The sequence below is a fragment of the Neomonachus schauinslandi genome, chromosome 15, assembly GCF_002201575.2.
Source record: "Neomonachus schauinslandi chromosome 15, ASM220157v2, whole genome shotgun sequence".
In the NCBI taxonomy this organism is placed as follows: domain Eukaryota; kingdom Metazoa; phylum Chordata; class Mammalia; order Carnivora; family Phocidae; genus Neomonachus; species Neomonachus schauinslandi.
This window is the reverse complement of record NC_058417.1, coordinates 9,030,169-9,055,932: the sequence shown is the minus strand read 5'-3', so window position 1 is coordinate 9,055,932 and position 25,764 is coordinate 9,030,169. Positions and strand designations below refer to the sequence as shown.

General features: G+C 44.6%; 1 protein-coding gene across 1 annotated transcript; it reads left to right on the top strand.

The window, feature by feature from the left end:
• Nucleotides 1–955: 955 nt before the first annotated feature.
• Nucleotides 956–25,764, top strand: LOC110584713 (Golgi apparatus membrane protein TVP23 homolog B). Its single transcript, XM_021694868.1, has 7 exons — nt 956–1,036; nt 6,390–6,472; nt 7,784–7,928; nt 13,317–13,406; nt 14,864–14,995; nt 21,074–21,202; nt 24,575–25,764. The coding sequence occupies exons 1-7, from the start codon at nt 1,025–1,027 to the stop codon at nt 24,599–24,601; spliced, it is 618 nt and encodes a 205-aa protein (XP_021550543.1). The 5' UTR covers nt 956–1,024; the 3' UTR covers nt 24,602–25,764.

The window sequence follows — 25,764 nt, the reverse complement described above, 5'->3', positions numbered from 1 at the left end:
AAGCACATTTAACCCTGTTTGGATACCATTATCATCCCCTCTTTACAACTGAGGAAAGACGTACATAGAGATTACCGGGATAACTAGTACCTGGAGAAGCGGGGACTCAAACCCATGTTCCCAACCTCTATCCCTTACTGTCTCCTGGCCTCTGTTATCCTCCCACGATAAAAGTCCCCATTGTTTAGAGTCCTCCGCCTTGTTTCTTCTTAATGCCTTTCCACCTCTTAGCAAGAGCACGTTTACCTTTTTCAGTTGCTTCTACAATTAAGGTACACATATAATAATACATGAACACATATTGTAAAACATTCAAACAAAATGCAACTGTGTTAAAATAAGGCCCGTCCCCCACGCCCCTTACTCTCAGGACACCCATGCGGGCAACAACATCCCTACATGGCAAACCACGAAGCTTTCACCCTGAAGTCGACCGAGCCTCGGGGATGTTGGAAGCAGCGAGCATTTCGTTCCAGCTCGGACCAGCCCCCACCCCCGCACAGTCCGCGCTTCCCCGCCCCCTAAGGGGAACCCAGTCCAGGCACTCGCTCGCCCCGCCCCCGCTCGCCCCGCCCCCGCTCGCCCCGCCCCCGCTCGCCGTCCACTTGCCCGCCCGGATCCGGGGTCGCCCGCCGCCCTCGCGCTCCGCCCCCAGCTCGTCCCGCCCCGGACGCCCACCGCCCTCGCGCTCCGCCCCCAGCTCGCCCGGTTCCCGGGACGCCCGCCGCCGTCGCCCCGCCCCTGATCTCGCCCGGTCCCCGAGTTCGCCCCGCCCCGGACACTCCGCCCATAAGCTCGCTCCGCTCACGGGACGCCCGCCCTCCTCGCGCTCCGCCCGGAGTTCGTCCCGCCCACACGCTCGCTCCACCCCTCCAGCTACTCCCCCTCCCCCCCGGCGAAGCACCCGGAAGCGGAAGTGGAACGGGCTGGGCTTGTGCTTTGCTCCTCCCCTCCTGTGGCGATCAGGTTGCGTCAGCTGCGACGCTGACGTGGCTCCCGGAAGTGGGGCTGGCGCAGGGCCGTCATGTTGCAGCAGGTGAGGGGCTGAGGGCGCGCTGTGAGGGTGGGTGTGGCTGGGCGCCGGGCCTGCCCGGTCCGAGGGGCGCGACTGTGGCGGCCCGGGGCAGTTGTGCTCGCGGTCCCCCTCGCTGCCCGCGCCCGGGTCGGTGGGGGGCGTGGGCGGAGGGCCGCGGGCGGCTGTCCGGGGAGCGCGGCCGGCAGCCCCGAGGCCTCTTGCGGAGGAGCGTGGCCGGCTGCCCGTCGGAGGGACAGCTGCGGGGTGTGCAGATAGCAGTGCCAGCCGACGCGGGCGCTGGGTGGCTCGGGTGCCGTGCTGCGGAAACGCCCTCGGTGTGAAGTGGCGGGTGGTCTGGCTTTCCCCAGCCGTTCGGAGACTCTGAGGGATGCACCGCGATCCTGTGGGAGTAGGAGACACCGCCAGGGCCTTGCACTCAAGTGTCCGTTGCCGAAGTGAAGCTAATGGTGATTGCTTATTACTTCGGTCATCACGTCTGTGCCCTTAGAGTTAATTACAGTTTGCAGGTTTACGACCAGAGATGAGTAAGACTAATTTAATAATCTCTTGTCATTTTAAAAGCTTTTTACTGTTTAGAGTGCACTTTTCCTCAAGGATATAGGTATTTTTTGTTAGTGAGGGATTACTGTGGCCCAGGCACTCACTGTTCTGGGCCCTGGGATAGGGCTGTGAACAATACAGACAGGTTTATGGTGCTAGGGGATGCGGGCTTGTGGATGGGTTCGGGTGGGGAGAGAGAATAAGTTACATAACCGAGGATGTTTTCAGGTGAGGATAGCAAAGACAAAGTGATAGCAAGTATCTGAGACATAGGACAAGCTTAGAATTGATGGTAAGAAAAGACCACTCCGAGGAGGTCGCTTGAGTGGGGAAGATACAATGGTGGTTAGAGTCGGCTTTCAGAACCTGCACCCAGGCTGGAGGAGGCTGGAGAAAACCACACAACCATACTGACTATTCCCACTTGAAGTGTGTGGTGAACCTCAGATGGGCTCTTAATGCTGCCAGGCAGTCATCACCACATTCCCATAGGCTCCTCACCCTCCCACCCTCCTGGGCCACTACTGAGATTTCTCTTTCCTCAGACCTTCCACATTTCTTCCCTTGGCCTCTCTCTGCTTCTTATCTCACGGGGAAAGTAGAGGCCATCGGAAGAGAATGTCACACCACCTGCCATCTACATCTGTGCTCATGATCTCCCATAGACTCTGTCTTCCTTTTCCTGTCTGTGCTCCATCCTTAGGCCACCCCCTCTACTTGTGCGCTGTTTCCATGCCCTCTGGTCTGCTGGAAGGCAGTGCTCCAGCAATTCTCCCTTTGCTCTTCTGCATCAGTTTTTTTTTTTTTTCGTTTTTAAAAGCTTAAAGGGGCACATGGGTGGCTCAGTTGGTTAAGCGTCTGACTCTTAGCTCAGCTCAGGTCTTGATCTCAGGGTCCTGAGTTGGGCTCCGCTCTGGGTGGAGCCCGCATTAAAAAAAAAACACAAAAAAACAGCTCGTTTAAGTTAACATGTAAACGTGCTTTAATTTGTTGTCTTAAAAAATAAAAATTTCATTCTATATACCCTTTCAGCTCTCACCCCATTCTTTGTTCCTTAAGATTTATTTATACTTGTCTTTTACTTCTGTTCTCTCTTGTGTCCATTCTAGTCTGGTTTTCTCCCACTTCCCCCTGCCATCCTGAAACTGCTCTTATTGTGGTCACTGATAACCCGTTAGAAACAGTGGTCTCTGTGGTTTCCATCCTACTTGTGAGCAGCATTTGACACAGTTGATCTGATCCTCCTTCTGGAAACACTTTCTTCCCTTGGCTTCCAGGACACCACCCCCTGGTTCAGCTCCTACTCCTTAGCACTTCCTTTTCAACCCCAGTGCTTATTTCTTTTCGTCTTTCTGACCTTTAGATATTGGTGTGCTCAGAGTCTGTCTTTGGTGCCTTCATTTTTAGCCGCTCAGTACAAAAACTTTGGAATCTTCCTCAACTCCTTTTCTCTTACCCCCACATTCAACCCATCAGCAAATCCTGTCATTTCTGCTTTATTTTTTGAAGATTTTATTTATTTATTTATTTGAGAGAGAGAGCGCATGAGCAGGGGGAGAAGCAGACTCTCTGCTGAGCAGGGAGCCTGAAGCGGGGCTCGATCCCAGGACCCTGGGATCATGACCTGAGCTGAAGGCAGATGCTTAACCATTTCTACTTTAAAATGCATTTGGCATCGATGTATTTCACCACCTCCAATATGTCCACCCTAGACCAAACCGTTACTTCTTGGCTCCATTATTGGATTAGCCTCCTAAACCAGCCTTACAGCTTTGTGCCTTTATCTTTCCCTCTCCCTCCCAGATTTTCCATACAGTAGCCAGAATTTTCCTTTTAACACCTAAATTAGAACGTGATAGTCCTATGTGCAGAACACACTAACAGTCCCCCTTCTCAATTTTTTTTAAAAAAAGTCTTAATACCAGCATCTTAAGCTTAAATGTCTAAAACCAAACTCTTGATTTCACCCTAATGTTGTGCCTTCAGTCTTCCCCATCTTAGTAAATGCAACTCCAAAAGTGCATAACTATTTGTATTTTTTCTTGTGTAAGGCTGTAGCACTTAAAACAGTGCCTGGCCCTCAGTATTTATTTACTGAGAATAAACCAGTCTTTCAAAGAACAGAGTAAGAGAAAAGAGTGTTCTAGGTAGAACTAGATAGAACATGTAAAAGAACCCAGTGGGGTGCAAGTTTGGCATGTTTAAGGAACTAAAAAGGAGACTAGTCAGGCAAGGGCTTAGTTACTATATAGGTTTCCTGTTGCTGCAGATTAGCGTAAATTTAGTGGCTTAATACAAATTTATCATATCACAGTTCTGGGTCAGAAGTCCAAAAGGAGTCCTAAAGGCTAACATCAGGGTATTGGCTGGACTGTGTTTCTTCTGGAGGCTCTAGGGGAGAATCAGATTTGTCCTTGCCTTTTCCAGCTTCTCGAGGCCACCTGCATTCCTTGGCTGGTGGTCTTCCTCAAGCTTCAAAGTCAGCAGCATAGCATCTTCAAATCTCTCTCTCTCTGACTTCTGCTCTTCATGGTCTCAGTGCCTTCTCTGACTCTGACCCTCTTGTGTTCCTCTATAAAGACATTGTAATGACATCATTGGGCCCACCTGAATAGGATGCTTTTCCCCTCTCAAGATCCTTAATTCAGTCACATCTGCAAAAAACCTTTTTGCTAAGTAAATGGACATATTTACAAATTCCAGGCATTAGAACCAGGATGTCTATGGCAGGAGGGAGAGGAAGCATTATTCAGTTCATCACAGTTCCTGGAGGGAGAGTAGGTAGCCTGAGATAGGTACCTCGAGGTGGGCAGGGTCATGATTATGATGGGTCCTGATAGGGAGTCCGTTTTTCAGTCAAAGTCCTCTAGGTTTTCAGTTGGAGGATGATATGATCTAAGTGTGAAAGGTCACCCTGGCTGCTGGGTATAGATTGGACTGTTGGGATCAAGGGCAGAAGTCTCAGTTTTTCAGTCCATAGCATCATACAGTGGATCTCAGTCTTGGCTGCATATTATTATCGTCTGGGGGGGCCTCAAAAAAAAAGTAGACACTCAGACCACACCCCAGATCATTTACATCTGAATCTTGGGGTGGAGACCCAGGCATCAGGGCTTTCTTTTTTCTTTTTTTGTCTTTTTTAAAGCACCCCAGGCAATTCCAGCCTGTAAGCCAAAGTTGAGAACCACTGGTCTCAGATCTCTGAGTCCACTTTCCTTTTAAAGCTTTAGCTCCTGCTCTGCATCTCTGGACTCCTTCGCCATTCCCTGTATATACCTGTGTGTTTCCACTCTCTGCCTTTGAAACTCTACCTAGTCAAGGGACTGGAGTGAGCAGAAGGCCTCTTTGCTCTGTCCGCACCCAGCACAGAAGCTCTCCTCCAGAGCCCTCGAGTAGAAACGGTTCTCTTCCTCCCTGTGCTCCCATTTGTACTTGTATTTCTCCTGGCTCTGATCACAGTCTGCAGTTGCCTCCTTTGTGCGTTTGATCGTGCCTTCGATAAATACTGTACCGCCTGGCCAGGTGCTCTGCTGGGCACTAGGACCTACTACAATGCAGCGACACTCCCTGCCCTCCAGTGGCCCGGAGTCTAGATGGCGGTAGTCGTTGGAGACCTGCAGATCGCCTGAGATAGTTGTGCAAGTGGACCTTTGTCTTGGTGCCGTGGGATCATGGGAAACGGGAAGCCTGGGGATTGCAGGGAGAGTCTCTCAGCCCTTTCAGTATTTTAGCTGAAATTGGAAAGATCTGGTGTTGCCTGATGGCGAGCTACGTAGGGGATGGTGAAGGGAGGAGCTTTCTGGGCAGGGAACACACGGGAAAGGCAGACAGATGGGAATCTGTGGGGTTTTCAGAGAACACGCGGCAACGGTGGTGTGGCCCTGACCAGTGGAAGGGAGAGTCAGAAGATCATGACAGGTCTTGTACTGTACATGGAGGAGTTAACTTACATCCTATACATGTAGGAGCGCCATTGAAAACATTTGCAGAGGGGAACGACCTGGTGTGACCTTCCTGTTAGGAGGATGGCTCTGTGGGTAATGAGGGGCTGGAGTCGGGCAGGGATGAGGTAAAGAAAGGCAGGGGAGTGGTGGGTGGCTGGCCCTAGGCCAGGTGTAAAAGCAGGTTTGTTGTGGTTGAGGCTGAAGCAGTGAGTTAAGGTGTGAACCACCCTTCAAATCTAAGGCTGTGAAAGGGGAGGAATGCCGTGGGATGAGAGCAAAAGATAGAAGGGGAGGTTCAGGATCAGGGTTTTTAAAACATCTTTTTCAAGCAATAAATGACCTCTGAAAAACTTCATTTGCTGATTGGAAAGATCCAATAGAAAAAGACCTGAAGATACAAGAAAGTGTAAGTAAAGGGGGAAGTTGATGGAGGAACCCCCCGGGGAGGCAGGAAAAGAGGTTCCAAGCCCAACAGTTGCTTTCACCTTGGATACAAAGCGAATGGTGAGAAGGGGTCAGGGAAACAAGGATGCAGGCAGGTGATTTCGTGAAGGAGCCAAAAGCATCGAGTGTGTCCCCCAACAGTCTCTGCTTTCTCTGTGACTGGTGAGAGAGCAGCCGAGAGCTCATGTGGGAAGTTTGCAGGAGCGCCATCGACACCCCTGGGGTTTCTCATAGGGCTCAGCAGCGGGGGAGCGATGGCTCGTTGCCGGATGATCCCGGAGTGCCCTTTCCCTAGGTTGTCAATTCCCCAATATCCGTGACCATGTCTTTTGTCTTCCATTTGGACTAGCGCGCTGCCTTCTGTGTAGGAGGCATGCAGGTACTGAATTTCGTCTTGCTTCATGGATATTCAATTTTCCTGCTAGGACAGTAATGATGACACCGAGGATGTTTCCCTGTTTGATGCGGAAGAGGAGACAACTAACAGACCAAAAAAATCCAAGATCAGGTAAGAGGACACGTTGTAAGAGTGTGTGAGAGCCCAGCGCTGTTTTATGTGTAGGTGGGTACCAGCTGATGGGATTCAGGGAAGAGCGAGCGGTGGTTCTGCACTTGTGAGTAGTGGACATGGCTAGTTTGAGCTTTGGTCTGAGACAAAGAGGACATTTCAGATTTTCTTTGGGAATAAATGGCATATGGAATTGTACTCAATGCCGAGTTTTCACATCTGTGAATCCGATTTTGTGAACACTGGTGTTTTTACTTCTAGCTACTGTTTCCCAAGAATACACCATTTCTCTAGTTTCTATAGACCTGTTCCGTTTTGATTTATTGTGCAAATTTCAAAATCACATCTTTTATCTGTAAAATAACATGAACACGTCAAGCCAGACATATTTTGATTCCAAATTTAGTTCCCTCTAAAGAAATTCACTTACTGCAGTCAAATTCTGCCTGACCTTTGACAACATTATGCTTAGTGAGAGATGCCAGGCACAAAAGACCACATACCGTATGATTTCTTTTGTGTGAATTGTCCAGAATAGGCAGATCTATAGAGACAGCAGTACATCAGTGGTGACATATGGCTGAAGAGGGGTGGGGTTGGGGTGGGTGAGGAGGGACTGCCAGTGGGTATAGAGTTTCTTTTTGGGGTAATGAAAAGGTGCTAAAAGTGATTGCGGTGATGATTGCACAGTTCTGTGAATACACCAAAAACCATTGGTTTATACACTTTGAATAGATGATCGTATGGTATGTGGATTATGTCTCAATAAAGCTGTTAAAAAGCAAAAACAAGCCTACCTGATAGTTACTTTGCCTTAAGCCTGAAGTAATTTCTGAGGGCCCAAGAATTCTTTTATTTTTATTTTTTTAATTTTTAAGTAATTTCTGCACCCAACATGGGGCTTGAACTCATGACTCCCAGATCAAGAGTCACACGCTCTTCCGACTGAGCCAGCAGGCACTCCCGAATTAGTTTTTTATGTGCAAATAGGATTTAATCCCAAGAGTATAGTTTCCTTAATTCTCCAAGCTTGGCAAAGTTTCTCATTATATATTTTGTGAAAGTTTATATTCAGTGAGGTGTTAAAGTCCTGTTTCCGTAGTGTATTTTCTATGAGAACACGGCTTAGTCAAATAGTGGGAAGTTATGAACAAAGAGGAGAGGTAGGCGGTTTGCTTCTTCCTCAGGTCATCACCTTTGCTTTGACAAAATTCTGCATGGTTATGTTATGGCTGAAACGTTGTTCATCTCCGTCTACAGTACCTGTGGTGAAATGTAATTGCATTTCTTTTATTATGTTTTGGTTTTCAGACACCCAGTGGCATCATTTTTCCATTTATTCTTTCGAGTCAGTGCAATTGTAGTCTATCTTCTCTGTGAATTGTTCAGCAGCAGCTTTATTGCCTGTATGGTGACAATTATCTTGTTGTTGTCATGTGACTTTTGGGCAGTCAAGGTAGGTTTGATCGTTTTTATTTTAACATTGTGTTTAATATGATAAGATTGAATGATGCATGAACTGTGGGGGAAAAAAATGACCCTTAGGAATTTGGATTTGTGTTAATGTATCTTTTTGTTGTCTACCTCAGCCCTTATCTGTGTTAATATTTTCAGATCACATGTAGGTTATTATACCACTGATTTGTCTGTGCCTTATGTCAGCCTACGTCAGCTTTAAAAGTAAACAGACAAATTGTACTAGCAGCCACAGATCCCGTATACTGCTTCTCGTTCATACCACACCTCTAGGTGTGCTGTGTATGATTTCTAGATAAGAGCTCAGGATAGATCATGCACAAATTCTTAAGGGGTGCCCACCCTTCACAAAGGCTCCTGTGTGTGTTCTAGGGTGGTGTTTCTCAATCAGGACCAGTTTTGTCCCCCATAGGATGTTTGTCTATGTCTGAAGACATTTTTGGTTGTCACAGCTGGGGTTGTGGGAGCTGTTTTATTGACATCTAGCAGGTAGAGGCCAGGGATGCTGCAAAACATCCTAAGATGCGCAGGACAGCCTGCCACAACAAAGAATTATCTAGCTAAAATGTCAGTAGTGCTGAGGTTGAGAAACCCTATTGTAAGGGATAGGAGGGAGTAAGAAATGGTTTTAAACTCAAAGGCAATGATACATAGAGAGATGGATGGATAGACAGGTACCTAGGTAGGTGGACATGTGTTAAAGTAACTATAGTAAGATATTAAACGTAGACTCTGGTGGTAGGTATGTGGGTGGTCACTATAAAATTTGACTTTTCTGTGTGTATGGAAGTTTCATAGTAAAATGGGGAAAAGAAATCAAAAGTAACAACAACAAAAAAACCCCCAACAGCTAATTTTGGGATTTCAGAGATGTGTATTGATTCAAAGACCAGGAAGATGTTATAGATCTATTCACAGCCACCAGCCCTGCCATTTTTAGACCTCTTGATTCTTAGAGACACCAGAAGTGGCTGGCTTGGTGGTGGCCAGCTTCCACAGGCCACAGAACGCTAAGAATGAGGATTATAAAGGTCTCTTTTATTTAGGCTTTTCTTTTGTACTGTCTTTGGCTTGTATTTCTTTGAATTTCTTCTATGCTCCGCAGTGTTTACTGTATTCTGGTCACAATTTTGTTTTGAGGAATATTTCTTTTTGTTGTTCATGTAATTTCTGTTTAGCCAGGTAGAACACGGCCTTTGGTCAGTTCTTCCTGGTCATTTCCAAATTCTTAGAATAAATAAATACTTCTGTTTTTAGGGTTTTAAAAAATGTGACCCAAAAGTATATTTTCTGATAAACTTTTCCTTTCTTTCCTTTCCTTTTCTTTTTTCTTTCTTTTTCTTTCTTCCTTCCTTCCTTCCTTCCTTCCTTCCTTCCTTCCTTCCTTCCTTCTTTCCTTCCTTCCTCCCTCCCTCCCTCCCTCCCTCCCCCCCTCCTCTCCTCTCCCTTTCTCCCCTCTCCTCCCTCCCTCCCGCCCTTCCTTCCTTCTTTCTTTCTAAACAAGGGCTTAAAAAATGTCACTTTTATCTGTGGCACAATTACTTACAGATATCCAAACCATTGAGATGTGATGCAAAATGAGGAGGGCAAGAATAGGGAAATTATTAAATGGATTTGGTAAAAGGAGTAGATCCAGTTCGGAACCTTGTTAGAACAGAGATGCATCATAATTATTATAAATCTCAGTGCACTTAGCAAAAGGAGATTTATTTTTAATTCTATTATTATTTTATTTTAACCTATTAATAAAAACGAGGCAAATAAAAGATAAAATTATTTAAAAAATTTTAAATGTTAATCGCCTCTGTGGGGCTTTTGTTTTATCCTTTTTCTCACAGTGTAAAAAAGGTTAAATAATGGTTTTAGAATTTTAATAGTACCTGTTAGTAAAATTTAAAATAAGTTGTGTGTCTTCCACATTGTTGGAGAGGATAGGATCAACTAGAGCATAGTTCACATAGCAAGAGAAGGAAAGCAAAGTAAGCTTAAATATCACAAGGCATAGTACAAGGTGATGGAAGTAGTAGCAAATTAGTTATAACAGTAAATGTAATTTGATTAAACTCTGTTTTTAAAGATAACAATTTGAAGATTGGGTCAAAAATCAAAAGTCCCACCCAAAAGATCAAACTAAAATGGCAGCATTAGAAAAAGTAAAAGGACACAAAGATAGTATCAGCCGAATTGAAACAAAAGAAACCTAGCATTGTAATATTACCAGACAAAATAGAGAGTAAGATAAGGGATAGACAGGGAACAAAAAAGGTCATCTTGTGAGTCACAGTGAGGACCATTCACAGAATGGCTTTCCTTCAGACCACGTGTAGCGAAAAACTATTAGAAGCACTAGGAGAAGGTGGGAAAAACTTTGCTGTGACAGGGGTCTAACAGATCAAAAGAACAAAAATAAATAAAGTTTAAAGGATCTGAATGAAATGACCAGGTCAACTTAAGAGCGGTATTGTGGAACTTTGTACGTACGGAGACTACTTTCCTGTTCCATTCCTGTGGAACATTTACAAAAGTTGATTTCAGGTATCACTGTGAGGAAGACTGAAATTCCTCAGAGCAGCTCTGTTTTCTAGTCCAGTACAGTAAAACTAAAAATTAATTAAAAAAATGGTTTTCAAAATCCGAATTACAAGTAGCGCCAACCTGCTGAGAACTGTTGGCTTAAACAGGAAATAGACTATAAATGCAGGTTATTTATGCATTAGTGATGATGATCATCTATGTTGAAACTTTCAGAATGTGTCTAAGGCTGAACTCGGAGGAAAAACAGTAGACTGAAGGCTTTTATTATTAGAGAGAGGTCCAGAAGCTTCAAAAACAATAGGCCAGAGAGAAATTTGGAAAATCCTCTAATGATCAAAGCAGAAAAGTAAAGAATGGGAAAATGGGAAAAGAGTTTGAAAATATTCTAAGCGGTTGTGCCGTGGCCTGGTTTCACAGTCTCATGAAGCTATGGGCGCATTTTTTTTATTTAAGATTTTATTTATTTGAGAGAGAGCACACCCCAGTAGAGAGGAAGAGCAGAGGGAGAGGGAGAAGCAGGCTCCCCGCTGAGCAGGGAGCCTGACGTGGGGCTCTGTCCCAGGACCCCAGGATCATGACCTGAGCCGAAAGCAGACGCTCAACCAACTGAGCCACCCAGGGGCCCCTGCTAGGAGCGCTTTTAAATACGTGAAAGAGAATACATAAGATTACAAAGGAAGTCACTTATATTGAAATATAGTGAAAACATTAAAAAGTCAAATTTCTGCTTTTGTCCTATGTGCTTTTTTTTTTTTTTTTAAGATTTTATTTATTTATTTGACAGAGAGAGAGACAGCGAAAGAGGGAACACAAGCAGGGGGAGTGGGAGAGGGAGAAGCAGACTCTGTCCTAAGCAGGAAGCCCAATGTGGGGCTCGATCCCAGGACCCTGAGATCATGACCTGAGCCGAAGGCAGAAGCTTAACGACTGAGCCACCCAGGCGCCCCCGTCCTATGTGCTTCTTTATGAATGCATTGAATAACAAGATCCAGAGGCAGATCTAATTCCTTCCAAAGCCATGATGAGCATAAGCACTGTTTTGTGGTCTCTGCACCAGGTGTAATACAATGTGAAAAATATCCGTGGTTTTATTGGTCCAGGTCACAGGTGCTATTAATTCTACTGTGGTTTATTGTCTCCATTCATAATTTAAATTTTAGCCCAAAGTCAGTGAAATTAAAGAGAATTTTTTTTCCTCACCCAAGTTCACAGAACCCCTGGATCTGTTAGTGGACACCTCTAACAAAATCTTCTGCATTAGTGATTCCTGCTTATCCTTTAAATTTCATCCCCAAGGTTGACTCCTCAGGGAGACATTTTCTGACTCCCAGATTAGATCAGATTTCCCTGTTAGCCTCTGAAGGCGTCCTGCGCTTCTCCCTCACCACACTTACGTAGTTGGTGGCGGCCCATTTGTGCATTGCTTGACTGCCTCTCTTCCCCATAACGCTTGAAGCTCCATGAGGACAGGGATGGTATCTGTTAGTCACCATTTTACTAGCAGCACAGAGTAGGTGCTGAATAAATACCAGTTGAGTAAATAAACCTTGAGAGAGCTATCACAGTAATTTGTTGCGTTAGTAAGAGGAAAGGGCTTGGTACCTTTGAGGTACCAAATGAGGGCTAGTGCCTATGAGCATTGTCTTAGTTTGGGTTGCTATGGTGTAACAGTCCCATAGCCTGGTGGCTTATAAAGGATAGGAACTTCTCTCTTTCTTTCTTTCTTTCATTTATTTATTTTAGAGAGCGGCAGAGCATGGGGGAGAGGGAGAAGCAGACTCCCAACTGAGCAGGGAGCCCGATGTGGGACTTGATCCCAGGACTCTGAGACCGTGACCTGAGCCGAAGGCAGGCGCTTAACTGACTGAGCCACCCAGGCGTCCCAGGAACTTATTTTTCAAGTTCTAGAGGCCAGAAGTCCCAGGTCAGGGTGCCAGTATGGTCAGCTTTTGGTGAGGGCCTTCTTCTGGGTTCCAGACTGGCAGTTTTTCACTTTATCCTCACATGGCAGAGCAGAGAGAGAGGAAGAAAGCTCTCCTGACTCTTAGAAAGATACCAATCCCATTCAAGAAGGCTTCATGCTATGGACCTGACCTAATCCTGATCAATGCAAAGGCCTGACCTAATGCCATCATGTGGTGCGGGGGGGGGGGGGGGGGGGGGGACGGTAAGAGTTTCAACATATGAATTTCAGGGGGGAAACAAACATTGAGTCCAGAGAAACCATTTTTAGGGATACACAGTTGTAAAATAAACGTAGCTACAGTCAAGATATATAGGAACAGGTAGGTCTCGGTAGCTAAAGAGCACCGGGCTTAGGAACACAGGGCTTAGGGGGGGTCGCTCAGGTGGCTCAGTCGGTTAAGCGTCTGCCTTCAGCTCAGGTCATGATCCCAGGGTTCTGGGATTGAGTCCCGTATTGGGCTCCCTGCTCAGTGGGGAGTCTGCTTCTCCCTCTGCCTCTGCCCTTCCTCCCTGCTCGTGCTCTCTTTCTCTCGCTCTCTCTCCAAATAAATAAATAAAATCTTAAAAAAAAAAAAAAGGAACACTTTAGGGAATTGGAAGAAGGGACAGGAATTCATGAGAAAAAAGAGAAGGGTGATGTTTATTGATAGGCTTACCCTGTCACCTCCACCCCTGCTGGTCGTGCTGTTGCATTATCTTTATTTTTTTTGTCCAGGCCTGGTGTGTGGTGGTCTTTGTTAACTGGATATTACAGGAGGTAAAGCTGAAGATTTTTTTGGTTTGTGATATGTTACACTAAGATAAGACCTTATGGTAGGTCTTTAAACAATGCTTTTAAAATGCGTGCGTTTATATTAATCTTTACCAGAATGTCACAGGTAGACTCATGGTTGGTCTGCGTTGGTGGAATCATATAGATGAAGATGGAAAAAGCCACTGGGTGTTTGAGTCCAGGAAGGTAAACTGCCCTTTTTTTTTTTTAATTTATTTTTATTTTTTAAGATTTTTATTTATTTATTTGATAGAGAGGACAAGCAGGCAGAGCGGCAGGCAGAGGGGGAGGGAGAAGCAGACTCCCTGCTGAGCAGAGAGCCTGATGTGGGGCTCGATCCCAGGACCCTGGGACCATGACCTGAGACTATGACCTGAGCTGAAGGCAGACGCTTAACCGACTGAGCCACCCAGGCGCCCCTGCCCTTTTTTTTCTTTCCCCCAAAATGTCATTCAATAAATTATGTGCAGATTACATTTGAATATTTATGGGTGAAGTATTCAGGATTAAAAGTACTACCCCAGATCACCTGGCATGTCAGCACTAAACCAGATGGCCTTCTAAAGCTGTATTTTTCTGTCTAGTTGAGACTGAAGTAAGGCAGATACAGGAAAGAAGCCTCTGAGAAAGGATTTTGGGTCTAAGTTTGTTCTGTGTGCTAAGCTGCTTATCAGGGGCTGCTGATAAAGGACTCTGAGGACCCTCAGCTTTGTGTTGCTGTGCCTGGTCTCTCCAGGGATCTGTCCCTGTCAGCAGATAGCTGCTTCCAACTCCTTCTGTCCTTGCTCCCGTGGTTCATTTCCACATGTGGGTAGGGAAAAGAAAAAGAAAAAGAGGGATTACAAGTAGACCGAAAATCTGGATCAGCCAGCACAGTGTTCTTTAAACCCCTGCCTTCGGGAGCCCTCGGGGATGCTTATCTGTTTTGGGTTAGCCTTATCTGCAGCACACATTCAGTTTCCCTGTGGAATCAGCGTGGGAGGCAGAGGACCGAATTCTTGCAGAACACTACTAATTAAGTTGTTTGCCTTCTGCTTGGAAGGGCCTTGACGAGTTCTACTTCTGAGAAAGCGGTATTGTGCTTAGTGATAAGCCCATATTCCCTTATATTATACAAAGTATATGGAAGCAACTCACCACCCTTTTAAGATTTCTGGGTATTGCTAAGACATTTTGGCCATTGTCCCAGATCCCCTGACTCCATTTCTTTTCCTGTGCCCTGACTTGACTTTTTAGTCTCCGGGATGACTGTAGCCTTGATTTCCTTGATCCTTAGCTCATACGGTGTGATTCAAAGCTTCTTTATGAATAAACAGTATAAGAGCAGGAAGAATTGAGTAGAAACCTGTCAGAAACAACCTTTACCTTTACCCATGACTTGGGTCATGACAGACTGTCCGTTCTGCCCTGAATGGGCAGATAATACAAAATTCTTGAGTTAAAGCATGTTTAAGCCAGTTCCTAAAATTAAATAGTGGTAGATATACTAACTGTTCTTTGGGGGGTATGGCTTCTAACTTGGGGCTTGGGTCATCTTTATTAATTTATTCAGATTTTAGACTTTGGTGTTTTTCATGAAAAATGAGAAACTTTTTACTGATGAATACTACAATACTGGTTATTAAGTTCATGTTCTTTCTTAGGCATCTGCTCAAGAGAGTAAAACTGTTTCCGAGGCTGAATCAAGAATCTTTTGGTTAGGACTTATTGCCTGTCCAGTGCTGTGGGTGATATTTGCCTTTAGTGCGCTCTTCTCCTTCAGAGTGAAGTGGTTGGTGAGTATCAGTGAGGATGTACTGACTAATTCATTAGGATGTCTAATGGGTAATCACCATAAGCAACCATCTTTGTTAACATTAGGGGCTTGTCTTGAATAGGCAGCTCCATTACACATTTCCCAAGTTCTGTTCCCCAACTCTGCTTTTCTCTAAAAGCTGGGGAGCAGAATCCTCTTAAACACCCAGTTTCACCGATTCCCCAAGTGCCTAGCAGAATTTTGATTTAACCCACCTCGTACAGAGGTTACCATCTATTTATCACAGTATTATCTTGTTGGATGTTCAGTAAACTCCAAACATGTTTAGCTTAGTTTGGAACTAACAGAGGGGTATTCTCTGAAAATATTAGTTGGTAACTTGTTCTGGTTGTCTGTTGCTTATATCGTAAATCTTCCCAGAACATAGTGGCTTAAAAATAAATTTTTATTTCCCTCATCAAGCTACAAATAAAATATAAATAATAAATAAAATAATAAAATAAATAATAAAATAAAATAATAACAATAAAAAAATTTATTATCTCTCACAGTTTCTCTGGTGTAGGAACTGTGGGGGGGCCTGGTCTGGGAGGTTGTGGGTTGGGGTCCATGTGGTTGCAGTCAGGCAGTGGCTGGAGCAGCTTCAGGCATCTCCTCTTTGTGAAGTCCCATGGCCTTTCCATGTGGTCTCACCACATGGCCCTGTAGGGCTTCCTCACAGCATGGCGGCTTCATGGCAGTTAGAATGCTTCCTTGGAGGGTCACAGCTCTGACTGGGAGTGGCTCAGCTCAGGCGCTGAATTGCCTTTTACAGCTGTGTGAGTTTGCTCCAGCTGCCTTCTGGGGGACTGAGACACCAGAACTTCATTTTCTCACAGTTCTGGAGGCTAAAAGCCCCAGATCAAGATGTTGGCAGGTTTGATTTCTTCCTTCTGGGGCCTCTCTCATTGGCTTGTGGATGGCCGTCTTTCTCTTGTGTCTTCATGTGGTCTTTCCTCTATGCGTGTCTGTGTCCTAATCTCTTTTTACAAGGACACCAGTCATACTGGATTAGGGTCGACCCTGGTGACCCCGTTTTACCTTAATTACTCTTTAAAAACCGTGTCTCCAAATACAGTGACATTCTGAGGTGCTGGGGTTAGGATTGCAACATTAGAATTTTGGGGAGATACAACTCAGGCCATGGCAACAATCTAGGCTCAGAAATCATCCTTTGTCACCTGTCCACATTCAGGGGAATGGGAATTAAGCTCTGTAGCCTGACGGGGGGAATAAGAAAGTTCTAGAAAAGCATGTGAAACAGATATTACTACCATGTTTGGAAAATATGATCTGTCACTTGAGCCAAACGTGATTCTTGTTCTTTTCATAGTTGAGTTTATCTCACATAACATTTCTTGATACCAGGTATATTTTGGCTTTAATTATGTTTTTCCCCCATATTTTGAATATTTTCTTGTCTCTGTTTTGCTATATAGGCTCTTTTTTTCTTTGTGTGTGCACATATATGCTTTCCCTTTTGGGATTTGGGAGGTTTATTGTGTATTTTTAGTTTTTCTTGTAGGTCTCTCTTTTATAGTTTGTATCACACCCTCTTTCATGGATTGGGAAATGTAGTGAGTATGTCCTGGTTTCCTGCTGTGAAGGATGGCACAGTTAACACCCATGCTTTTTCCCACCTCTCCTCCCTGCTTCTGCCTTTGGATTTCTGTTGGTTATAGGCTTATTTTAGTTGTTTTAATTGTACTTAAGCCTGTTTCTTGATCTCTAGAGTCTGTTAGAAAGGGAACGAGAGAAACACTCTTCTGTCCCTTCTGTTGTTTCTTCCCTTCCTCTTGCCCAAACTCTGTTTGCCTCCAGTATTAGTTTTGTCATCAAGGTTTAACAATTACCTTTTGAAATGATGTTTCTTACTGGGTGTTCATTCTTTGATCTATTTAAATACACTGATTCAGTTCTATTAACTGCAGCTTTTCCTTTTACCTCCTGGTTGGCTAAATTTCATTGTTGGGTGATTTTTTTTTTTCCCAAAAAACTTATAGATGTTATTTTCCTTTGGCTCTGTCATATTTAAGAATATGAGCCTGTTGGGGCACCTGGGTGGCTCATTTGGTTGAGCGTCTGACTCTTGACCTCAGTTCAGGTCTTGATCTCAGGGTTGTGAGTTCAAGCCCTGTGTTGGGCTCCATGCTGGGCTTGAAGTCTACCTAAAAAAAAAAGAATATGAACCTGTTGACTTCATTCTTTTTTTAAAAATTTTAAAAATTTTTTATTGTTACTATTTTCATTTTTAAGTAATCTCTACACCCAACAAGGGGGCTCTAACTTAACCTCCCTGAGATCAAGAGTCGCATGTTCTACCAACTGAGCCAGCCAGGCGCCCTCCTGTTGACTTCATTCTTGATCAATGACGTGGCAGGGTGGGTCACAGGTTCTTTCTCGCAGCTTTAGAAGACATTACATCATTATTGTTTTATATTGAATAATACAGAGAAATCTGAGGCCAGGTTCACTTAACCTGCATGTAAGTGAGTGCATCATTTCTCTCCCTGAATGAAGAAATTTTTTTTAATTCTTGAGTTTTAAAAAAATCCATAGTATCCTTGTGTTTATCTTTCTATATTGATTTTTTAGGAAATCATGTGCTCCTTGAATATGTAGATGCAGGTTTTGCTTTGAATCAGGACAGTTGTCTTCTATCAAGTGTTCACATTCATTTATGTTTTATTTTTGGGCTTCTCTGATTCTGAGGGACCAGTTATCTCTCTGTTGGGTCATTTTTTTTATCTGTTCTCCTCTATCATCTTTCATCTTTTCCCCTGCTTATTCAATCAGCAAGTCTCCTTAGGACTCTTCCAGATGCCAGAGCTGTTCCAGGCCCTGAGGTGCGGTTGGTGACCAGCTAGACAAGGTCACTGCTCTGGTAGAGCCTCTCTGCTGGTGGAGCACGCTGGAGAGGACAGGGGTGAGAATAGTGGTCACTCCCAGTGGGTGGGTGGCAGCAGCTTCCATGTGCACTTCCTTAGTTCGGCCAGCCCCATTTTCATCTCCACCTCTTGCCCTGTGTTACCTTCACGCTCCTTTGAATTCTTTTAAGTTCTTCCATAGGGTGAAGTGTTCCCAGAAATGCTCTTATTTTGGGGGGCTATATTTCAGAATAGATTCTTCACCTTTTACATACTATATTCCTTTCTTACTATTTTCTCCTCCTCCATCATCATCATCTTCCTCCTCATTTTCTTCATTTTTTTCTTTTTCATCATTTTCTTCTTCTTCTTCTTCTTCATCATCATCTTCCTCCTCCTCCTCCCCCTCCCCCTCCTCCTCCATAGTTTTGCATGGATGCCTTTCCCTCTTTCCCTTTCCAGTTTGCTCATGCTTGCAGTAGCAGCTCTGTCCAGACCTCCTCTCCATGCTGGCTTAGTGCGGGTGAGTTCTCCTTGACTGCCTCCGGGTGGTGTCTGAGACGTCAGGGCTCTGCTCTGGGCTAGAGCGAGAACCCTGGCTTTCATGGCCTGCGGTGTAGGTGTGAGGAAAGGGCCGCACCCCGGCCTCCGGCTGCCTCACTAGCTTGCTTGGGCTTTGCCTTCTCTTAGGTCTTGTGGTTCTTTCTCCTGGGTGGGCGTGTGCTTCATGCCGGCGCTACCCTCCTGCTTTAGATCGTTTGTGAGGCCCCGGAGCCTTAGCATCCATCTGGGGCAGTCAGCCCCGTCCTTCCCTAGCACTGGTTCCACTTCTCTAAAACAGAGCTGGGAAGGGTTATGTGGAAGGTGGTTTGGGATCCCATCACTCAGCCTCTCCAGGAACCTCTTCCTACCCCTGTCCTGCTGAGAACGTGGGCTTGATAATTGCTCGTCCTTCTGTGCTTCTCCTTACTAGCGGGGCATCTCATTGCAGGCTGCTGGGATTGTTGCCTGTGTTGTGTGGTTGGCGGTTGGGAGTCATGTCTCTTTCTGCATTTTTTCTCAGGGCTGTCTATATCCTTTGGACTTCTGCCTCCAAGGTGTTGGGGGTGGTGATCATCAGTGAAATTTCCGTTAGAGGGTCTTTGGAGAGTTAGGAGTTGCGTAGAGCAAAACCAAGCTGGCTTTTTCTCTGACCACCAGCAAACACCCCCCCCCCCCCCTTTTTTTTTAAATGTTTACTAGTACCAGCTCATTTGCCTCTTTTTTTAGCCTATTTTTTTAAACCTCTTTTAAACCTGTATATTTTAAAAATATATTTCATATTAGGGATAGAGAGATCTTGATGTCTGGTTTCACTACACCATCTTAAACCAGATGTCTGCTTGTTTTAACTTATAAATAGATTTTAAAATTTGTTGCGGGACCCATGCTCAGTCTGTGAATTCAGGTGGTCCCTGGCATGTTAGGAGTGTCCCAGTTTGAGAAGCAGGAGAAGTTGAAAGAGATTTATTTAAATAAAAATATAGTTTTATGTTTATTTAGGTGACCAACAACCTTGTATAATTCGAATGTGTTTATTTCTGTGAAACACAAGTTTTAAACAGCAAGTACAATTCCACTTTTATAAGAATTTGTATCTATTCCTTAAACATTCAAACCCTTTAACTTCCTTAAAATCAGCTGCATAGCTTGTTAAGGGTTAAGGAGAGTAAGTCTGGGGCGCCTGGGAGGCTCAGTTGGTTAAGCGACTGCCTTCGGCTCAGGTCATGATCCTGGAGTCCCAGGGTCGAGTCCCGCATCGGGCTCCCTGCTCGGCAGGGGGTCTGCTTCTCCCTCTGCCCTCTTCCCTCTCGTGCTCTCTGTCTCTCATTCTCTCTCTCTCAAATAAATAAAAAAAAAAAAAGGAGAGTAAGTCTGGATTGGAGAGAAATATTCTGTTTAGCTGTGTTGCTTTTTAGGGATAGAAACATTTCCAGGGTAATCCTTTTAACAACAGATGGGTTGATGAGTTGTTTATTCTAGAGCAGGGGTTGGCAAACTATGGCCTGTGGGCCAAATCTAGCCCAACACCTGCTTTTGTAACTTTTTATTGGGACCCAGCCTTTCCTGTTTGTTTACATATTGTCTGTGGCTGCTTTGGGGCTTGAATGGCAGAGTTGAGTGTTTGCGACAGAGATCACATGGCCCGCAAAGCCTAAAATATTTATCTGGCCTTTAACAGAAAAACTGCCAACCGCTGTTCTAGAGTTACCATGGGACCTCCTCCTTACATTGTCCTAATTAACTTTTCTTCCATTATATTTAAAGAGTAGGCTTGAGTTTCTTATTTTCAGTTTCTTAGTGGGATTACCTGTAGGTTCCCAGATGTGGCCCCAAGGAAGAAGCCACTCTGCCAAAGTGCATTTCCTCCTAGTGCTTCCCCTGCACCCTGTTCTTCACAGGAGGCAAACACCTGTGCTGCCTTGCCCTTGTGGCTCTTTTCCCAGAAGCTGATTGTCTCTCTCTCTCTCTCTCTCTCTCTCTCTCTCTCTCTCTCACACACACACACACACACACACACACACACACACATTAGCATAGAGCAGATTCCTCTGCATGCTCTCGGTTTACTGAGGTTGATCTCTTGACCATTCTTTTTTTTTTTTTTTTTTTAAAGATTTTATTTATTTGAGAGAGAGAGAGCATGAGCAGGGGGAGAAGCAGACTCTGCTGAGCAGGGAGCCCGATGCGGGGCTTCATCCCAGGCCCCTGGGATTATGACCTGAGCCTAAGGCAGATGCTTAAGTGACTGAGCCACCCAGGCACCCCTTTTCTTTCATAATTCTTAAAGGAATAATTAACATTTGAGTCTCTTCTGAATCTCATTTTTTTTTATATCTTTATTTGCAGACCCATGGAAAATACTAGAGAGAGAAAATGGTCCCTCCAGTGCATCCCCAGGGGCTAGCATGGGGACTGGTATATAGCGTATGTGTGTAATAAATATTTGTGGGTGGTTGATGAGTGAGTGCCTTGTGCTCATTAGGTATTGGATGGGTCTGTTCTGACAAGTTAAGGAGTCTCATTGGCACAAGCCCCACCCACGAGCTTCCTTTTCCTTCTCTTTCCCATGACAGTCTGCTTTGTTTGTTGCACGGAAAAAGGTCTTTCAGTTTTAGGCCAGTAACCACTAATCATTTTTTCTTTCCCAGGCAGTGGTTATCATGGGTGTGGTGCTACAAGGTGCCAACCTGTATGGTTACATCAGGTGCAAGGTGGGCAGCAGGAAGAATTTAACCAACATGGCTACATCTTATCTCGGAAAGCAGTTTTTAAAACAAGTAAGTGTTTTCTGCATGTTTCGTTTTGGTGTGGTCAGTGATTAATGCAATCGTTTCTACTTCTTACAGAGTTTGATTTTTAGGAAATATTGTATGTATTGTATGTATTGTTCTTTGATGTGCTTGTTGATGTTCTCAGCCCAGCACACTCCCTTTATCCATTCTATATTCTACAGAAATAGTGTCACTGTTTGGGTTGCTTCATTCTGCTGTTATAATTATGCTCACTTCTGTGCACAAACTTGAGCACAGGGGCTGGAATTTGAGGGGAAGAGTCCCAGTTTGAGCCCTTGGCAGTCTGAGGTGAAGGCGTGTTGACTTGGCATTGAGCAGGTAGCAGGCCGTGCATGCTGACTTGGGCAGGAGGGCAGCTGGACTGTGAATTTGAGACCCCTAGGCCAATGGCCTCCTGTGTGACAGGGACGTGGCTGGTTTTGCTTTTAACTTTTGTTTTTCTGGGAAACTCGATCTCTCCTATTCTAAATGAAAGCCTTGCTGGATAGAGTATTCTTGGCTGTTGATTTTTTCCTTTTAGCAGTTGGAATTGATCATGCCACTCCCTCTGGCCCACGGAGTTTCTGCTGAAAAACCCACTGATAGCCATATGGGGTTTCCCTTGTATGTAACTGCTTTCCTTTCTCTTGCTGCTTTTAAAATTCTCTCTTTCTCACTACTTTTGGCCATCTTATTTACTTTGTGTCTTGGTGCAGACCTCTTTGGGTTGGTTGTGTTGGGGGCTCTCTGTGCCTCCTGGATCTGGATTTCTCTTTCCTTCCCCAGATTCAGGAAGTTTTTAGCTATTATTTCTTCAGACAATCTTCTGCCCCCTTTTCTTGCTCTTCTCCTTCTGGGATCCCTATCATGCAACTGTTATGCTTGACAATGTTGCTGAGTTCCCTGGGTCTATTCTTATTTGCATATTTTTCCCCTCTCATCTGCTCAGCTTGATTACTTTCCATGACTCTGTCCTCCAGGTGGCTGATCCATTCTTCTACTTCCTCTTGTTTGTGGTTTATTCCAGGTGGTCTATTTTTATTTCCATTTAGTGAGTCCAGTAGCTCTGATTGGTTCTTTTTTACATCTCCTGTCTCTTGGTGGAGGGTCTCATGGAGGTCCTGCACTCCTTTCTCAATTCTAGTGAGTATCTTTATGAGCATTACTTTAAATTCACTATCAGACATATTACTTATCTCTGTTTCGCTTAGGTCTCCTGCTCTGATTTCGTTCTGTTCTTTCATTTGGGACATACTACTCTGTCTCCTCAATCTGTCTATTGCTGTGTCTGTTTCTCTGTGTTAGGAAAGTCAGCTACGTCTCCTGCACTTGAAAGTAGTGGCTTTCTGAAGAGGAGGTCCTACGATGCAATGTCTCGTTTTCAGCAGAAAATGGTGCTTCAGGGTGTCTGAAGGGTGTCTCTTATGTGTGTTGCCCCAGGGGTGTCCTCCCGTTGTGGCGGGGGTGTGTTTGCCTTCAGTCCAGCCTGCGATGGCTCTCTGCCTGTTGTGGGCAGAGTCTGGTGCCCGTGGTGTTAGTGGGCCGGTCCGGGGCTGCCTTGGGCTTGAGTTGAGGCAGACCAGGCGTTTGCCAGAGATGCAGTAGCACCAAACTGCAGGCCCTGTCCGTGTGTCGTTCCCGGAGAAGGTTTTGTTGTGGGTGAGGCCTGCAGTCAGACGAGCTGCCTGCCGCAAGCCCACTCCTGGGATCACAGACTGGTGTGTGGTTATCTTTCCCTCTCCCTGGAGCAGGACTCACTTTGGAGTGGTGCTGGCCCTTGTCTGGGCTGCGCACACACCGCTGGGCTTGTGGCACCGCTTTGATGGGATCTTGCCAAGAGCTGTCGGTGGGGGTGGATCTGCTTCACTGTGGCCTCTTGTCTATGCCGGGCTGCAGAGAGTCTGTTTTGCCAGTTTTCGGGCTGCTTTCTGGGTTATTTATACCGACGTGGGTGTTCTCTAGGCGACCACGTGGCAAGAGGTCAGCCCAGGGACGTCCTACTCTGCCATCTTCCCAGCAGTTTCTCCCTGAAATTATTTTAAAACCAGGAATAAACTATCATTGATAACAACTTATATTTTTAAAAAATTCCCTTAAGTTCAGTAGCTTTCAATTAATTCTGGTGGCTCTAAATGAAGTTTTGGAGAATGTATATTATGATTTTAGGATTTATGGTAAGAACAAGTAGAAACATAAGACTGTATCATTAAAGATTGTTTTAGAGTACTCAGATTTGTTTGTTTGTTTTTTAGAACATAAAGATTTTATTATAGCTCCCCAATATGAAGATTTAAATCAGGGATTTCAGTGGAATAAGTACTATTCATAGGTGAATAGTTAACAGTTAAATCACTTGGGAGAATTGATTAGGTACTTTTTTTTTTTAAACATTTTATTTTTTAGAGAGCGAGCGAGAGAGAAACAGCATGAGAGGGGAGAGGGTCAGAGGGAGAAGCAGGCTCCCCGCTGAGCTGGGAGCCCGATGTGGGACTTGATCCCAGGACTCCGGGATCATGACGTGAGCTGAAGGCAGTCGCTTAGCCAACTGAGCCACCCAGGCGCCCTGATTAGGTACTTTGTATGATACCTCACATTTGTTTTTAGTGCAGTAGGTTGGGCAGGTAATGTTTACAGGACAGTGATTTTCAAACTTGAACCTGCCTAAGAATCCCCTGCAGGGCTAAAACAAAGATGGCTGAGTCCTACTCCCAGAGCTGACCTGGCGGGGTCTCACAATTTGCATGTCTCGCAAGTTCCCAGGTGGGTGGTGGTCCCAGGACTATGATGCTGGTGGTCCAGGGACTACGTTACATGGCTAGAGCCCTGACAGGTTGAGTGACTTCATAAGGATATACAGCTAATACATGGAACTTAGCTAGGGCCTAACCCACTCTTCTCTCTTGTATAAATGATGAAAAGTCCAGAAAACGAATAATCTTGTAGGGACACGATTCTCCGCCTGAAGGACTTTTGCACAGTCCCAGATACACCTTTGCAGGGGTCTACCGTATGGTAATTGTCAAGTGTGTGTTGAATAGTTTTTTCCCTTTGGATTTTTAGCGTTTATGAGGCAGGGAGGGACATTGAATACAGGGAAATTGAGCCTTGACCCTGACATAACACGGGTTGGGCAGTAGAGTAGCATGGTACCTGGCGGTAGTCAGCTAGCATAGGACCGGCTTGCTGGACATCTCGGGGGGATCCTTTGATGTACTTCTCCACCTCGCCAACGTTTTTAACATAATCGGGCCATGCACTGTGAGGTAGTAGTGCAGAGCTGGTCCTGCTTACAGACATGGGATGTTTTCCTAGTGCTTTGAAGGCTGGCATGTCAAGTAGAGTAGTTCTCACTATGAAGGAGTTCTTTCTCTTTTGCAGAACACCGGAGATGAGCAGACTTCCTGAAGAGAGTGAGAGCAAGCTCATGTGTCCTGTTGCACCGGGGAACAGCTGAAGAGATTCTTGACTCTGAGGCTTTTGGAACTCAGTACATGTTGCAAAGAGGAGTGTTGGGTTTGTTTTTCCGGTTTAAAATTTACTTTAAAAAAATGGGAAGTTTAGTTTTCATACCAAGTTTTTATTCTCTTTCTAGCATTTTGGGGCTTGAAAGTATGGTGTGGCCAGGAACATTGTCAAAATTGGTTCCTGGCTTATACATGAATGCACATAGCCCTGTAATGTCCGTATATCCCAAATTACTGAAAGTGTGTTCGTGTACGTACGTAATGGAGACCTTTGCATTTGGATCCGTAGAATATAGGAGGATATTCTCGGTCTGTCTCAGAAATCTAGGTGTGTACATATTATTTCTGTAGATTATTGTCAGAAGAAAGTTTTGCTTCCATGGGAAGAGTAGCACTTTGGCTCACGTGTAAGTTAGAGATAATTGCTAATTTTACAACTTAACGTATACTTCGCAATGAAACGTCTTAGTTACTCACAGGCAGGTAAAAAACAAATTCGGGCCAGTGGTTTAACTAGTTTGTAAATTTTATTTTTATTTGTAATAACGTGTCCTTAAGGCCCAATTAATATAAATGGAATTTTCACAGTTTATGGTTATGGGATTCCTTAGAGATTGCTGCTGTTCTATTTATTTTTTGGAAGGGAAAGCCAGATTTTACTTTAGAACTTCCTGGAAGCTCTTCAGTGGGGCTTGGCCTAATGAAATCTATCTTTTATCACTAAAAGAGTATTATTCTTATGTCATAGTGAGAATAATCATTTAAATACTTGGCATAATAAATGCCTAAAAGACATTTTATTGTATGAATCTATTTTTTTTTCTTGCTATAATGGGGATATTGTAAATCATGCCTTTGTATTAATGGTATTTCTTAAAGCAGTATATGTCACAATCTACAAGGGGCTGTAGGAGTCTATAAATTCTGTTGCAGGTTCTGTAAACTTTGTTGGTGTCTTTTAACCAGCAGATTATTTTGTGGAATGTATTTATACATTGTTAAAAATTTTAAAAAGATGTTTAATTGATGAAGTGTCTATTGGAGTGATAGCTTTTGAAGGTGCATAACTTTATATTTGTATAAAACCCTACCGTTTACAAAGCA